The sequence below is a fragment of the Moschus berezovskii genome, chromosome 6, assembly GCF_049115385.1.
Source record: "Moschus berezovskii isolate FMDL1 chromosome 6, NW_MosBer_1.0, whole genome shotgun sequence".
Lineage (NCBI taxonomy): Eukaryota > Metazoa > Chordata > Mammalia > Artiodactyla > Moschidae > Moschus > Moschus berezovskii.
In genome coordinates this window covers 82,268,758-82,284,372 of record NC_142465.1, presented here as the reverse complement: position 1 = coordinate 82,284,372, position 15,615 = coordinate 82,268,758, and the positions used below count along the sequence as shown (strand labels likewise).

The 15,615-nt window shown below is 41.5% G+C and overlaps 1 protein-coding gene across 4 annotated transcripts in view; it reads left to right on the top strand.

The window, feature by feature from the left end:
* Positions 1-3,124: 3,124 nt before the first annotated feature.
* BICD1 (BICD cargo adaptor 1) overlaps positions 3,125-15,615 on the top strand; it is a 263,123-nt gene continuing 250,632 nt past the window's right edge. For all 4 annotated transcript variants that reach the window (XM_055394848.2, XM_055394853.2, XM_055394850.2 and 1 more), the window contains exon 1: positions 3,125-3,350. In XM_055394848.2, coding sequence (XP_055250823.1) covers positions 3,138-3,350 — 213 coding nt within the window. In that variant the 5' untranslated portion in view covers positions 3,125-3,137. The remainder of the gene's footprint in view (positions 3,351-15,615) is intronic.

The following is a 15,615-nucleotide window of genomic DNA, read 5'->3' as shown; positions in this document are numbered from 1 at the left end:
CGACCCCATGAATCACAGCACACCAGGCCTCCCTGTCCATCACCAACTCCTGGAGTTCACCCAAACTCATGTCCATCGAGTCAGTGATGCCGTCCAGCCATCTCATTCTCTGTCGTCCCCTTCTCCTCCCAACCCCAATCCTTCCCAGCATCAGAGTCTTTCCCAGTGAGTCAACTGGTCGCATGAGGTGGCCAAAGTATTGCAGTTTCAGCTTTAGCATCAGTCCTTCCAATGAACACCCAGGACTGATCTCCTTTAGAATGGACTGGTTGGATCTCCTTGCAGTCCAAGGGACTCTCAAGAGTCCTCTCCAGCACCACAGTTCAAAAGCATCAATTATTTGGCGACCAGCTTTTTTCACAGTCCAACTCTCCTGCAATTACAGGTTTCCTCTCCTTTTCTTCAGCAGTTCATGGTCATTCGTCATTGTCACGAAGACTGGGCACTACAGGAGCACATGGGGTGGGGATGGGCTTCTTAACTGCAGTGAGATCAAGGCTGCAAAGCTGGAAGAGAATTCATGGTGATCCAAATCCAAAAAGAAATCATGTTTTCTTTTTCCTTTCCCTTTCCTCCTCTCCCCTTGCCTTCTCTTCTCTCCTTTCTTGATCAGATAATCACAAGAGAATATCCTGTTGTAACTGTAAGCATGTGGAAGAAATCTCTTGTTTTGGTCTATTTTTAAAGAATCACATCCAGAGAACTTGTTAGTCAAGGCTTTATAAGGACATTGTCATTTGCTCTTCCTCCCACACCATCAACCACTGTCTTCTTTTTCCCTTCACCTTGTACACAATGATGGGAGAGTCCTGCTTAAAGAAAGAGAGAGAGTGTGTGTATTTGAACACCTCTTGCCCACTTAGAAACAACTCTGCAATTAAGTGCCACCAGGAGAGAGGGAAGGAACTGGTCAGGTCCTTGCTCTATTGACTCCATAGTCTGCTGCTGCTGCTGCTAAGTCGCTTCAGTCGTGTCCGACTTTGTGCGACCCCATAGACGGAAGCCCACCAGGCTCCCCTGTCCCTGGGATTCTCCAGGCAAGAACACTGGAGTGGGTTGCCATTTCCTTCTCCAATGCGTGAAAGTAAAAAGTGAAAGTGAAGTCGCTCAGTCGTGTCCGACTCTTAGCGACCCCAAGGATTGCAGCCTACCCAGCTCCTCCGTCCATGGGATTTTGCAGGCAAGAGGTGCCATTGTCTTCTCTGTCCATAGCCTACTGCATGCTAAGTCACTTCAATCGTGTACGACTCTTTTCAACCGTAAGGAGTGTAGCCTACCAGGCTCCTCTGTCCATGGAATTTTCCAGGCAAGAATACTGGATTGGGTTGCCGTTTCACTCATCAGGGAATCTTCCTCATCCAGGTATCCAACCCACATCTTTTATTGCCACATCTCCTGCACTGGCAGGCAGGTTCTTTACCACTAGCTCCACCTGGGAAGCGCCTCCACAATCTACTAGTTTCACAGAAATAGCTCAGTTTCTGCTCCTATTGCTGCCTTTCTCCTCGGTTGTTCTCAATTCCCATTTCTTCTTCATTCTTTATTCTCTTTCACTCTGACCTTGCCTTCATTTCCTTTTGTGACTCTTCATTATCACTCTTCATATTGATTACAGTGGTCATTTTACGAGCACGTAATATATAGTTGTTGGTTTTGCATTAGTAATGAATGAAGGTGAATAAACATAATGATTCAGGTTATAGCTCGAGAGTTATGATTAAATTTTGGCTTCATCAGTTAAGAGTTGCCTGACTTTGGGCAAATCACTCATATTCCCTGTGCCTTTCTTTCATTACCTGTGAATTGTAATGGTCCAAACCTCAGAGTTGCTGTTAGGATGGGAGAGATTGCATGTACCATACTTAGAAGAATGCTTGGCACATGCTCTCCACAACTATTAGCTCTTTTCAAGACTATTTATTGTAGGGTACTGTTGATACTATATAGAGGGAATTTCATGCAGTTTTCCTTTATTGAAGAATCCGCGTAGAACTACTGGGGCAAGAAATAATAGTACCCAGAGGCCTACATTATAGATCTTTTTCTAAGCAGTGATGTGATAAACTGGACACAGAAAGCTTGGGTGAGGGCAAACAATCTTTAGCAAAGACTGTCCTGAGACAGTAAGGTTATTTGGAGAGAGCAGGAGGTGAAGCATAGGGAAAGGAGCTGACAGAAGGGGAGACGAAGGAGGCGGAAGGGGCGGAAGCAGGAGCCTTGTGTGTGGGGGCGGCGGGGGTTCTCCTAGAAGGCTTTGGAAGCACAGCGTTTGGGTGCAGAAGACTGGGAAGGGTGCTGCGAGACCAGGGGGTCTGAAGGAGGATGCTCAGGCCCCGGGCACGAGCGCGCTGGTTACCGTTTGCCTCTCTTCGAGGAAGGCACCGATTCCAGGCAGCTTCCTGAGCTTGGGCTCACGTCTCAGCGAGAGCCAGGCGCCTAAGCCACCCTCCGGGGCCTCGACACCCATCCGGCGGCCAGCCGGGCGGGCAGGGCCAGGCCGGGCTGGGGTCCCACCCCGCACGCGTCCAGCCGTCTCAGCCTCAGCCCCGGGCACCCGCGGTGCGGCCCGGCGGGAGGCGCCTCCGGTGGTTTCCGTCTGGTCCCTCCCCCTCCCCCCGCGCCGACTCCGTCCGCCTCCCCGCCTCCCGCTCGGAGCCCCGGCCAGCGCGCAGGGAGGGAGCGGGCCGGCGCTGCATCATTCCGCACCGGCTGCAGCGCGGCCGGAGGGAGCAGGTGGAGCGGGCGGGCGCGGCGAGCCGGAACGCGGGACCTGGGGAGACTGCAGTGACGCTGCCCCGAGACATGGCGGCCGCGCGCCTCTGAATAAGCAGAATCGGAGCCCCTTGCCGCCCCCGGCCGCCGCAGCTGGGCCATGCCGCACCGCTGCTGACCGCAGGCAGGGTCCGGCCCGGAGGACACATGCCGCAGCAGCTGCCACCTCGCCGTTGATCCTCTCCCCTGCATTCTCCATGTTGCGTTTCTCGCCAGGTTCTCGGGCAGTGTAGCTGCGGCTGCCAGAGAGGCAATTCTTTTCCCATTTTCATCCTTCCCTCTTTAGTTCCTTCTCCCTTCCCCCGCCTGCTTTGCATCCATCTCCTCCACCCGGTTACCCCCTCCTACCTCCATCCACCGGGGCTATGGCCGCGGAAGAGGTATTGCAGACTGTGGACCATTATAAGACCGAGATAGAGAGGCTGACCAAGGAGCTCACGGAGACCACCCACGAAAAGATCCAGGCGGCCGAATACGGACTGGTGGTACTGGAAGAGAAGCTGACCCTCAAACAGCAGTATGATGAGCTGGAGGCTGAATACGACAGCCTCAAACAGGAGCTGGAGCAGCTTAAAGAGGTGAGTTGCCGGTCACCTCTTCCCCGCTCGGCCTGGTCCCCCCACCCTCGGCGCCCACTCATCATTAATAAAGTAGTCGGGAAGCTTGCTATTGAAAGGACTGTTTTCTTCACTTAGAACCCTTGTAGATAAGAGAAGATTGAAAGAGTCCATTGTTTTACCCCCAAGAGGGAAATTGCCCAGGAAATGAATGTATAATCTGGAATTTGGGAGGCGATGGCTGTTTGGCCTGCGGGGGAGGGAGATTCGTAAGAGTCCTCAAGTCTCAGCACTCAGAGGCGACATTCAGCCGGGTCGGAATGCATAAATCAAACTTCTCAAAACTGCTGTTATATTAAGCTCAGGTTTCAGTGACAATCCCATGATCCACAAAGGCTTTGAGTATCAGGTTTGCGTTAAGGAGCTACAGTTTCAAAGGATGTAGAACCTCAGCCTTCTGCTGAATGTAATCACTCCTTGATGAGACTGGAAACTGTTATTAAGAGAATTCCCCGCCAATCCCATTTGAAAAAGAGTGAGCACTCTTCCTTCTCCTTGGCTTTAGTTATTCTTGTCTGGCTGCAGGAGAAAAACAACTCTAGTGCTGGGGATTGCTGCTGCCTCAGTTTCCCCTCTAAGTGAGGATGGGCCATGCCCAAAGTCTTATAAGGTCACCCTGACCAGGGAAAATTAACTTGCCTACAGATGGTCTGAAAGAATGGCATATATCAAATGCATGAGTAGCGGTGCATTTCAAATAAGGCTCTTCTGTTTTAAATGACTGTATATATAAAACCAGAATGTCACAAATGGACCATGTATATATAACAGTTGTCCTCTTAAATCTTTTGTTATTGGCTTCTTTTAAAGACTAGCTAATGTGTGGAAAAAAATAAGTAGTGAATATACTTTGATTTCCTATCAAAAGACTTAGAGGAATATACATATTGTTGAAGAAATTCAGTCTGTTTTACTCAATTCCTGAGGTGTAGCATAAATGAAAATGTACACACTGCTTTTCTGTGTGGCACGTCTTTATGTGCCTGTTGGCATTTAAAACGTTAATTCTAATCTGGTATATAATATTAATCATACATGTTTTTCTTATAGTGTACTCAAACAGTTTCTCAGGGGCTATCTTGTTTTGTATTATTATATTTAAAAAGCATGATCTATGACATATCTAATCAACTTGACTTCTAATTTAATACATAATATTGTAAACATTTATACTTTCAGATATAAATTATTTTTATTCTTATGCCTAAATGTCAAAAAAATAAACATATGGTAAAAACCCCAATTGGAAATCTGATTTTTTGTGTGTTAGGCTGTAAATTTCTAGTTTATGTTCTTTTGGTTTTGTCTTTTGTTTTTACCAAGTATATGTCTGTTCTTAACTACAACTAGATTTAATGGTATTTTCCAACTTAGATTGGGTCTTTACCTGATACGTTTAAATTCAATAATCTAAACCTGGTGAAGTCAGGAAACAGGATAGTGATTGTAATTTTCAGAGGTGTTTTGATGTTGTCTACACTTATCAACACTGTTTTACCAAGACAAGGAAGTGCAAACCAGGCAATGTTAAGCCATCACCTCCTTGATAAAGATGGTAGACTTAACTTAATGAAATGGAATATAACTGTTAACTATCTTTCCTGCTTGATTCAAATAACCCTACTAGGGTTTTTCTGTGTCATTGCATTCACCATATATAGTAAACTTTAATGCAATTGTCTTTTGCCTTTACTAGATCGTGTGTTCTCTAGGCAAGGAATCTGTCTTAATTAATATTGCATCCAAAGTCTTTAACACAAAGCCCACCACATAGTGAGCATACAGTAAATATTTTATGAAAGCATAAATTTATACTGGAAGAATATATACTTTATAAAGAGTATAAATGAATATATGAAAAGTATATATGAATAATTTATCAAGCATTCACCAGTCCATATTGGTTAGTGTCAGAGAAAGACTAAGAAAATGAGGAAGTATAGGTAGTGACTAGTGTTAAAAGCTACCTGTATTACTTTCATCAGCATCGTAGGAAAAGTGAGAAAAAATGTTTTATAAGAATAGTGTGACATTTTTCTTAATATAGAATAATGCAAATACCAATTACAATTTTTTTGCTACAAAAATTGAGGTGTATTTTGTTCTGTATATCAGGAGATTAACAAAAACTTATCAAAATTCTTGTCAGCAAATGATACTTGTTTATATATGTATTTTGAGTTTGCATTTAGCATAAATATAATTTAAAGTTCCCAGTGAACTGGCTTATACAATTATATAAAAGTGTATTTTAAGGTAATAAAATTAATCATCATATTTGATAGTGAGACCTGTTATTTTGACCCTTTTAACATGATGTATCCTTTAAGTGGGAGCATTATTTAAATGAGCTAAATCAGTCTCAATAATATTTCCTGTCTGAAAAGTAAATGTAAAATAATTGTGGAAACTAAAATATTGCTGTGATGATATCACATAGAAGCCATTTTTGAAAAACACATTTTGTTAGTGTTCTGATTTATCAAAAGGAAGTTTTGTTCATTTGAAGGTATAGATAGGAAATTATGTTGCTGCACTAAACTATAAAGCCAAGTATAAAATCTTTGGTTTATTTACAAGCTGTTTCAACAGATATAATTTATTTAAAAGTAATTGGACCAGTCAACAGAAAAATACTGTGCTAAGTTCAAGTTGGACATTAGTAATTTGCAATGTCGCGACATGGCTCAGTCTTTACAGGTCATGTTGTTTTCAAGAGTCAGCACCCAGCAATGCTGCTGCCCCCCTTTCCCAGGCTGTGTACAGCTCTGACTGTAATGCAAGTGAGCAGTATTGCTGAAGATGTGCAGAATCAAAATGATTAATTCATTAATTTTTATCTAGTTACTTTCTTGCCTAAGCCTGGAATGCTTTGTCTTGGCTTCATAACATTAGGGCTCTGCCCTGTGCCTACATGACTGTTGTAATTACAAAAGAACATACTTGAAGAAAAAAAGTATTAATGCTGTGAAAAAAGAATGACTTCTGACATCATCATACTGCTCTCCTTTTCATTATCTTTGGAGAGCTGGACGAAGTACATGTCCACTAAAATACTTGACCATGGCTTTATGATTTCACGGATAATGCTTGCTTTTCAGTGGCCTGAGGGCCTGGCTGATTGTTATTTTGGGATGTGTGTAAATGAGCACTGTGCCTGTCACCCAGGACAAAATAGTATTTGAAGAAGAGTCATGATTCTAAAATAATTTGAAAATGAAACATTCATTAAAAAAAAAAAAAAACCCTAAAATTTAACTTTAAGAGTTTTGTTTTTTTGCTTTAAAAATGTTTAAAATGTAGAGAAGTTTTAAAAGATCCTCTTCAAAAGGAATGATTCAGCATTCCTGGTCGCATTTTAGAAAACATGTCCATGTGACAACTTTAGAAAAGTTTTGCAGCTAGGTTACAGTGTACTCTCTACTAAGAATCTTTACCTCATTTCCTCGTTTTGTCAGCCTGACACTAAGGATAGACACCAGGTGCTGAGGGAGCACTTTGTGGACACAGAACAGCTTTTCCTTGTATAGCCAGCTTGATGCTTTTTCAGGATTCTAATTAAATCGTTCAAGAAATAAACACTGAGCTTACATGTTTTTAGAGATTGTCGTATTAGGGACCTGGCGAAAGTCATTTAAGTACCTGAGTTCATCTTTAAACAGAACTCATTTTTTCCGCCTCTTATGCGTAGAAAGATTGTTAGTTTCTCTTCTCTTTGTAAATTCTAAATCATAAAATCATATGGGGGGGGGAAACCCAGGTTTATTTTCCAATCTATGAAGAAACATAGAGCAAGTATTTGTCTAAGCTAGTAGTTTTATTGTTTTTAAGGAAGAAATGTTATACTGCTAAAGCTGAAACTCCAATACTTTGGCCACTTCATGCAACAAGTTGACTCACTGGAAAAGACTCTGATGCTGGGAAGGATTGGGGGCGGGAGGAGAAGGGGATGACAGAGAATGAGATGGCTGGATGGCATCACCGACTCGATGGACATGAGTTTGAGTGAACTCCGGGAGTTGGTGATGGACAGGGAGGCCTGGCATGCTGTGATTCATGGGGTCGCAAAGAGTCGGACACAACTGAGCGACTGAACTGAACTGAATTGTTGCATTTATTATCAAGTTGATGAAAACATCTAAAGTATGTGGACATATACTTTTGGAAAGTGTTTATAAGCAACCTCAACAAGCAAACATAATCACACTTTCAATCATATTTCTTTTTTTTTTACCTAGTTTCTCTAACTTGCAGGCTTCCCTTGTGGCTTACCTGGTAAAGAATCTTCCTGTAATATGGGAGACCTGGATTCTATCCCTGGATTGGGAAGATCCCCTGGAGAAGGGAAAGGTTACCCTCTCCAGTATTCTGGCCTGGAGAATTCCATGGACTGTATAGTCCCTGGGGTTGCAAAGAGTCGGACACGACTGAGCAACTTTCACTTTTTCTCTAACTTGCACCATTTTTAAATTTTTGTTTCAACTCAAAATTTCATCTCTAGTGAAGTTATTTCTCAGATACCACTTAGCAAAATTTTATCATCTCTCATCACATTCATTATATTTGCATGAACATGTACAGCAGCCATGGTTTGAAAATGGTTTTCAAAATTTAATACTTACAAATATTCTCTCCTGTCTTTCCCTTAAATATGCTTGTACTGTATAGATATTGCGTTCCAGTTTTGAAAATACGATAATTAGCTTGCATGTTGAAATACATAGTAAAGGACTTTCTCTCACCTAAGATTTTACCTGTAAACATGGCTTTGAAGGAGAGGAGGGTATAAAGAGGTGCAGAGTCTGACTGTTAAATAATTCATTATGCTGAAGGAGAAGTGGCAGAAAATGAAATTGGGAAAGGATCAGTGACCGCATTTTGTCTTGGAGATGGGAAACCATTAAAAGGAAATGAAACAGTAACTGTTTGGTGCTTTATATCTTATTTAATCTTCAAAGTAACTCAGAGGTTTATTGCCTTTTTTTTTTTTTTTACAGATAAGAAAATAATTAAAGTAATAAAGACTTGAACTGTGTATACAGCCCCATTTAGGATTAGGTACTTTGCATGCCTTATCTGTAATTCTTACAGCAATCCTTTTACAAGATGGATACGGCTTGCATCATACAAAAGAGAAAACCTAGTCTTAGGGAAGCTAGGGGTCCTTCCCAAGGCCACAAAGTGAAGTGGTGAAACCTGGTTCAGGAAGAAACCCACTTTCTTTGAGCTTATTACCTGAGAGGCTCCAACACCTGAGTCAGCATGTTGTTAAGAAGGTCATGGTGTTGGTCACAGAGGGTGGATTGGAACTGCAGAGGCAGTAGGGCTAGTGGTGTGAGGGGGGACAAAGCTGAGGGCTGTTAAGGGGGTGTAGGGTGGAAGGTGGTGTTGGATGTGACTGGCTGTGGAAAGTGAAGAAGAGAGTAGGTTTGAGAATACCAGGATGGTTAGAAGGTGGTTTCATTCACAAAGGAAGGTTCTAGGGGGAAAGTTTTAGAGGGCAAAGTTGATGCCTGAGTTATATGAGTTTTTAAAATTCATGTTTTCCTTGAGGGGAGGCATAAGTTGCTTGATAAATTAAATTACTCAACTCTTAGTTTAATAAAACATGAATAATTTGTGCAGTTGGTTGTCATTTAATTCAGTCCTAATTTCCAGAATATGGAATATACAAATAATTTAACAATGTTTTCACCAGTTACTCTGATTGCGTTCTGAATTAGGAGATGTGCCAACTCATAAACAGTGGGCAAGAAGCTGGGCTGGCCCAGTGAGGAAAACCAGCCCTTGTAGACTTCGTGGGTTAGGGGTGCTAGGAGCAACAGCACCATACCCCTCACTGACTGAGTGCATTAACACTTTTTCTTTTTTTGGCCATAAGATTTTGACTGCTCTTTTAAAATTATAGTTGTATAATTATGACCATTTGTGGCAACGATTCTAGTCAAGTAAAAGCATGGACATTAAGTAGTTTCCCCTTCTTCTCTTCCCAATTCTGTCTCTGTGTTAGCACTTTGGGGAGTATTCTCTTATACTTGTTTTAAATATCTTTAAACATGTGACTCCATATGCAAGTTTTTTGTTATTCTTTGGTTTTTATAAAAATGGAATAATGCCGTACATATTACTTTGTAACCTGATATTTAAATTTAATAGTATATTCTTTTAAAATGAAGTATTTCTAGGGCAGGACTGTATTTTTAAGGCACTGATGTTTCAAGTGTGAAGCAAATGGGACTGATTCAGGAAGAAAACCAGAGAGCCTCAGGGATTGTGGTTGGCACTGGAGGCTGGAAGGGTGGGGAGGTAACCAGAGTTGGCCCTAAGGATAGCTTGGGTGGTCTGTGAGAGAGAAAACATGTGTGTGTGTCATAGAAACTGGTGGAATTTGTTGGGTTGCCCCATGACAGGCCTGTGTGATAATACCGAGGGAAATGATGGAAAGTTTTCTGGGTGAATTAGCAGTGATTTTGATTCCTTGTCTTCTTGGCTGGTGTTGGAGCTACATGGATCACCATAATAGGTGGCTGGTTTCCAGGGCCAGCAAGATCTGGTCCTGCATCCTGAAGTATGGCTACATCCTGTCCATGCCGGGTCCTGGGGAGAAGCCAAGATGATGCAGAAGCAACTGGGACTCATTACGTGATCCCATCTTTGCCCTGTGATACTTGAGGTTTTTTTGTTTTTAACTTTTCAGAAAAAAATTACTTTTATTATACTACTACTTTGGTTATAATTATAAAGATAATTTACTTTTATTGAGAACAATAAAGTACACAAAAGTATGAAGAAAATTAAAACCATCCGTAATTTTTATTGGCCTAGTATTTTATAATCTACATTGTCAACTATTTTACCTTTTATACCAACCGGATTTTTTTTCCTGTAGATTGTCCATTACTTCTTTTTTTAAAAACACAGGCTTCATCAGAGGCATGTCCATTATTTCTTGTTCTATTTCATTTATTCATTCAAAAATTTTTACTCAGTGGCTACTATGTTGGCAGCACTGTGCTGCTTTCTGAAGATAGCAAGATGGGAATGAAGCTTATGGGGAGAGAGTCAGCAAGCACACACACATGTCAGATGTGAGAAATGCCATGAGTGAAGAGATGAAGGCTTGCTGGGGAAAACATGGTCAGGAAAAACCTCTCCCAGGGGCCACATTTGAGCCCAGATCTGAGTGATTAGAATGAGCCAGTCAGGTACAGATTGAGGGAAGTGAATTTTAGGAAAAGGGACAAGCACAAGGATTGTGGAACTCTTCTGGTAGTTGTTAGGGGAAATGGTGGGTCACTTTGCCCTGTAAAATCAACCATTCATATAACGAAGATGTGGTATAATGGAATACTACTTAGCCATAAAAAGGATAAAAATTTTGCTGTTTGCAACCACATGGCTGGATCTGAAGTGTATTATGCTTAGTGAAATGTCAGACAGAGATGGGACTTCCCTGGTGGTCCAGTGGTTAAGACTTTGCTCTTCCACTTCAGGGGGCTTGGTTTCAATCCCTGGTCAGGGAACTAAGATCTCACATGCCAGATGGCGTGGCCCCCCCCAAAATAGAGGAAGACAAAGACTGTTATCACATATACGTGCATGCTTAGCTGTTTCAGTCCTGTCTGACTCTTTGTAAATCTATGGACTGTAGCCCATCAGGTTCCTCTATCCATGGGATTCTCTAGGCAAGAGTACTGGAGCGGGTTGCCATGCGCTCCTCCAGGAGATTTTCCTGACCCAGGGATCAAACCTGCATCTCCTGCGTTTCCTGCATTGCAGGCAGATTCTTTATCACTAAGCTACCTGGGAAGCCCATTATCACTTATATATGGGATCTAAAAAATAAATGAATGAATGTATCAAAACAGAACAAGCTCCCAGATATAGAAAACAAACTAGTGGTTACCGGTGGAGAGGGGCAAGACAAGGATAGGGGATTAAGAAATACAGACTATTATGTATTAAATAAATAAGCTACAAGAATATATTGTACAACATAGGGACTACAGCCAATATTTTATAACTTTAAATGGAGTATAATATATAAAAATTTTGATTCATTATGTTATACATCTGAGAACTAATATAATATTGTAAATCAATGATACCTCAGTTAAAAAAGGAAAATTAGAAACATTCATTTGAAAAATAGTCATCCATAAAGTAGTATATTGTCTTTAGATTCTTCAAATAAGATTTTGGAGCTCAACATTGGAAGTATTTGTACAGAGCCTAGATACCCCCTGAGGTCTTCTTTTTGAAGAAGTGACAGACTACTCACTAGGATCAGTTGGCGGGTGATTTGTAAAGCTACTGCTGCCTGGACCCCATCTGAGCCAGTTCAGTCATTGGAGGTAGAGCGGGGCTTCAGCCTGTTAACCCCACTCTCCTCATAGGTTCAACCAGGGCTGATAACCTCTCTCCTAGAAACTTCCACCTCTAGGAGTAAGTGACTCTGTAGAAATGTGAGTGTTTAGTAAGAAAAACTGGAAAGTTATGAGCTAGTATGTAAACCTCAGTCACACAGTGTTTTTACTTCTCTAATATCTGTAAATGAAGACACGGGAAAGCCTTTTTTTCTGTGAGTGAAGTCATGAGAAACCAACAAACATCATCAGAAACTTAATTGCATTAGACAGTTAAGATGTGTGCTAAAAGTGTATTATATCTGATCATTCAGTGTTCTTTAAAGTGATGGACAGGGAGGCCTGGCGTGCTGTGATTCATGGGGTCGCGGAGAGTCGGACACGACTGAGCGACTGAACTGAACTGAACTGAAAGTTTTTTTAAAAAGTTATTTGTCTCCTTTTGTGTGAAGTTTCTTTTAAGAGTTATTTGTTATCTTTTAAAAGTTATCCTTTGTTGTGTCTGTTTTCTTGCTCTGTTACAAATTTTGTTGTTGTTCAGTCACTAAGTTGTGTCCAACTCTGCGATTCCATAGACTACAGCATGCCAGGCTTCCCTGTCATTCACTATCTCCTGGAGTTTACTCAAACTCATGTCCATTGAGTTGGTGATGCCATCCAACCATCTCATCCTCTGTCATCCCTTTTTCCTGCCCTCAATCTTTCCCAGCATCAGGGTCTTTTCCAATGAATTGGCTGTTTGCATTAAGTGGCCAAAGTATTGGAGCTTCAGCTTCAGCATCAGTCCTTCCAATGAATATTCAGAGTTGATTTCATTTAGGATTGACTAGTTTGATCACTTTGCAGTTCAAAAGACTCTCAAAGAGTCTTCTCTAACACCACAAATCAAAAGCATCAATTCTTCGGCGCTCAGCCTTCTTTATGGTCTAACTCTCACATCCATATATGACTACTGGAAAGACCATAGCTTTTGTAGGCAGGGTGATGTTTCTGCTTTTTAATACACTGTGTAGATTTGTAATAGTTTTTTTTCCAGTGAAGGTGAAGTTGCTCAGTCATGTCCGACTCTTTGGGACCCTGTGGACTGTAGCCCACCAGGCTCTTCCATCCATGGAATTTTCCAGGCAAGAGTACTGGAGTGGGTTGCCATTTCCTTCTCCAGGGGATCTTCCTGACCCAGGGATTGAACCCGGGTCTCCCACATTGTAGGCAGCTGCTTTTACAGTCTGAACCACGAGGGAGCAAGCATCTTTTAATTTTGTGATTGCAGTCACCATCTGCAGTGATTTTGGAGCCCCCCAAAATAAAATCTGTCACTGTTTCCATTGTTTCCCCATCTATTTGCCATGAAGTGATGGGACCAGATGCCATGATCTTACTTTTTTGAATGTTGAGTTTTAACCCAGGTTTTCACTCTCCTCTTTCACCTTCATCAAGAGGCTCTTTAGTTCCCCTTCACTTTCTGCCGTTAGGGTAGTATTGTCTGCATATCTGAGATTGTTGATAGCTATTTCACCCAGCAATCATTTTTTTTTAATTGAAGGATAATTGCTTTCAGAATTTTGTTGTTTTCTGGCAAACCGCAACAAGAATCAGCCATAGGTATACATACATCCCCTTCCTTTTGAATCTCCCAGCAATCTTGATTCCATTTTGTGCTTCATCCAGCCCAGCATTTCACATGATGTGCAGAGACATTACTTTGCCAACAAAGGTCCGTCTAGTCAAGGCTATGGTTTTTCCAGTGGTCATGTATGGATGTGAGAGTTGGACTGTGAAGAAAGCTGATCGCTGAAGAATTGATGCTTTTAAACTGTGGTTTTGGAGAAGACTCTTGAGAGTCCCTTGGACTGCAAGGAGATCCAACCAGTTCATTCTAAAGGAGATCAGTCCTGGGTGTTCATTGGAGGGACTGATGCTAAAGCTGAAACTCCAATACTTTGGCCACCTCATGCGACGAGTTGACTCACTGGAAAAGACTCTGATGCTGGGAAAGATTGGGGGCAGGAGGAGAAGGGGACGACAGAGAGTGAGATGGCTGGATGGCATCACCGACTCAATGGACATGAGTTTATGAGTGAACTCCAGGAGTTGGTGATAGACAGGGAGGCCTGGCGTGCTGTGATTCATGGGGTCGCAAAGAGTCGGACACGACTGAGCGACTGAACTGAACTGAACTGAACTCTGCATGTAAGGGTCACATAAGCAGGGTGAAATATACAGCCTTGACATACTCCTTTCCCAATTTTGAACCAGTCCATTGTACCATATCTGGTTCTAACTGTTGCTTCTTGACCTGCACACAAGTTTCTCAGGAGTCAGGTAAGGTGATCTGCTGCTCTCATCTCTTTAAGAACTTTCCACAGTTTGTTGTGATCCACACAGTCAAAGGCTTTAGTGTAGTTAATGAAGCAGAAGTAGATGTGTTTTTGGAATTCCCTTGCTTTCTCTATGATCCAGTGGATGTTGGCAATTTGATCTCTGGTTCCTCTGCCTTTTCTAAATCCACCTTGTACAACTGGAAGTTCTTGGTTCTTGTACTGTTGAAGCCTAGCTTGAAGGATTTTGACTATTACCTTGCTAGTATGTGAAATGAGCACAGTTGTACTGTAGAACATTCTTTGGCATTGCCCTTTGCGATTGGAATGAAAACTGACCTTTTCCAGTGCTGTGGCCGCTGCTGAGTTTTTCACATTTGCTGGTATGTTGAGTGCAGCACTATAACAGCATCATCTTTTAGGATTTGAAATAGCTCAGCTGGAATTGCATCACCTCCACTAGCTCTGTTCGTAGTAATCCTTCCTAAGGTCCACTTGACTTGACAGTCCAGGATATCTGGCTCTAGCTGAGTGACCACACCATTGTGGTTATATGGGTCATTAAGACCTTTTTTGTGTAGTTCCTCTGTATATTCTTGCCACCTCTTCTTAATCTCTCCTGCCTTTGTTAGGTCCTTACCATTTCTGTCTTTGATTGTGCCCATCTTTGCATGAAATATTCCCTTGGTATCTCCATTTTCTTGAAGAGATCTCTAGTCTTCCCCATTCTGTTGTTTTTCTCTATTTCTTTGAAAATTCATAAATATTTATTAATTTAAAGTTTGCAAATTCATAAAGAGAATTGCTTTGATGGGTTGATCTTTAACTTCCGGGGGTTATTCTCTCCTGTTCTTTTAGTTATGCTTAGTGTTTTCAAACACTATTTTATGGAGAAATAGCACAACTCTAAAATGTAATATTTAACTGCTGTGTTTCTATCTTTCTATTTAGAGTTGAAATAAAGAGACCTGCTTACATTCACGGGAAGTACATAATAACAGTAGCAATTTCCTTAAGAATCTTTTTTGCAGTTTGGCCTGAGTCTGTAAATAGAAGGCTCAGAATGATGGGTCTTTGTTTTTCTCTGGCACACTGCAGACTAATGTGGAATCAAATGCCACTGCTAAAGAGCTCTTAGCCATCAATTTTTTGAAGTTGAAAGAGGTTTATATTATAGCATGAATGTGCCTTGTTGATAAGCTTCACTGACTGCCGTTCTCTAGATAGTATTAGAAGATTTTTTGAAGTTGATCTCGATGTGAGGTAACGAGATGGAGACAGGATAAGTTTAATCTTGTACATGATTTCGTTTGATGAGCTGAAAGTAATGTCGTCTTACAGACTATCTTTTTGGCATACATGACCATTTTCTCCCCTTTAAATTGTAATCTGATATTCTTTCTGCTAATGCTGATATATGCATGGAGCCTTTAAGCCCAAAACCTCAAGGACATACAATTAGGAGGAAAAGCAACCATTAGAAAGAAGGATATAATACACTTGAAAACAAATTATAAATACTTTTGAATTTTTGGCCCTTTG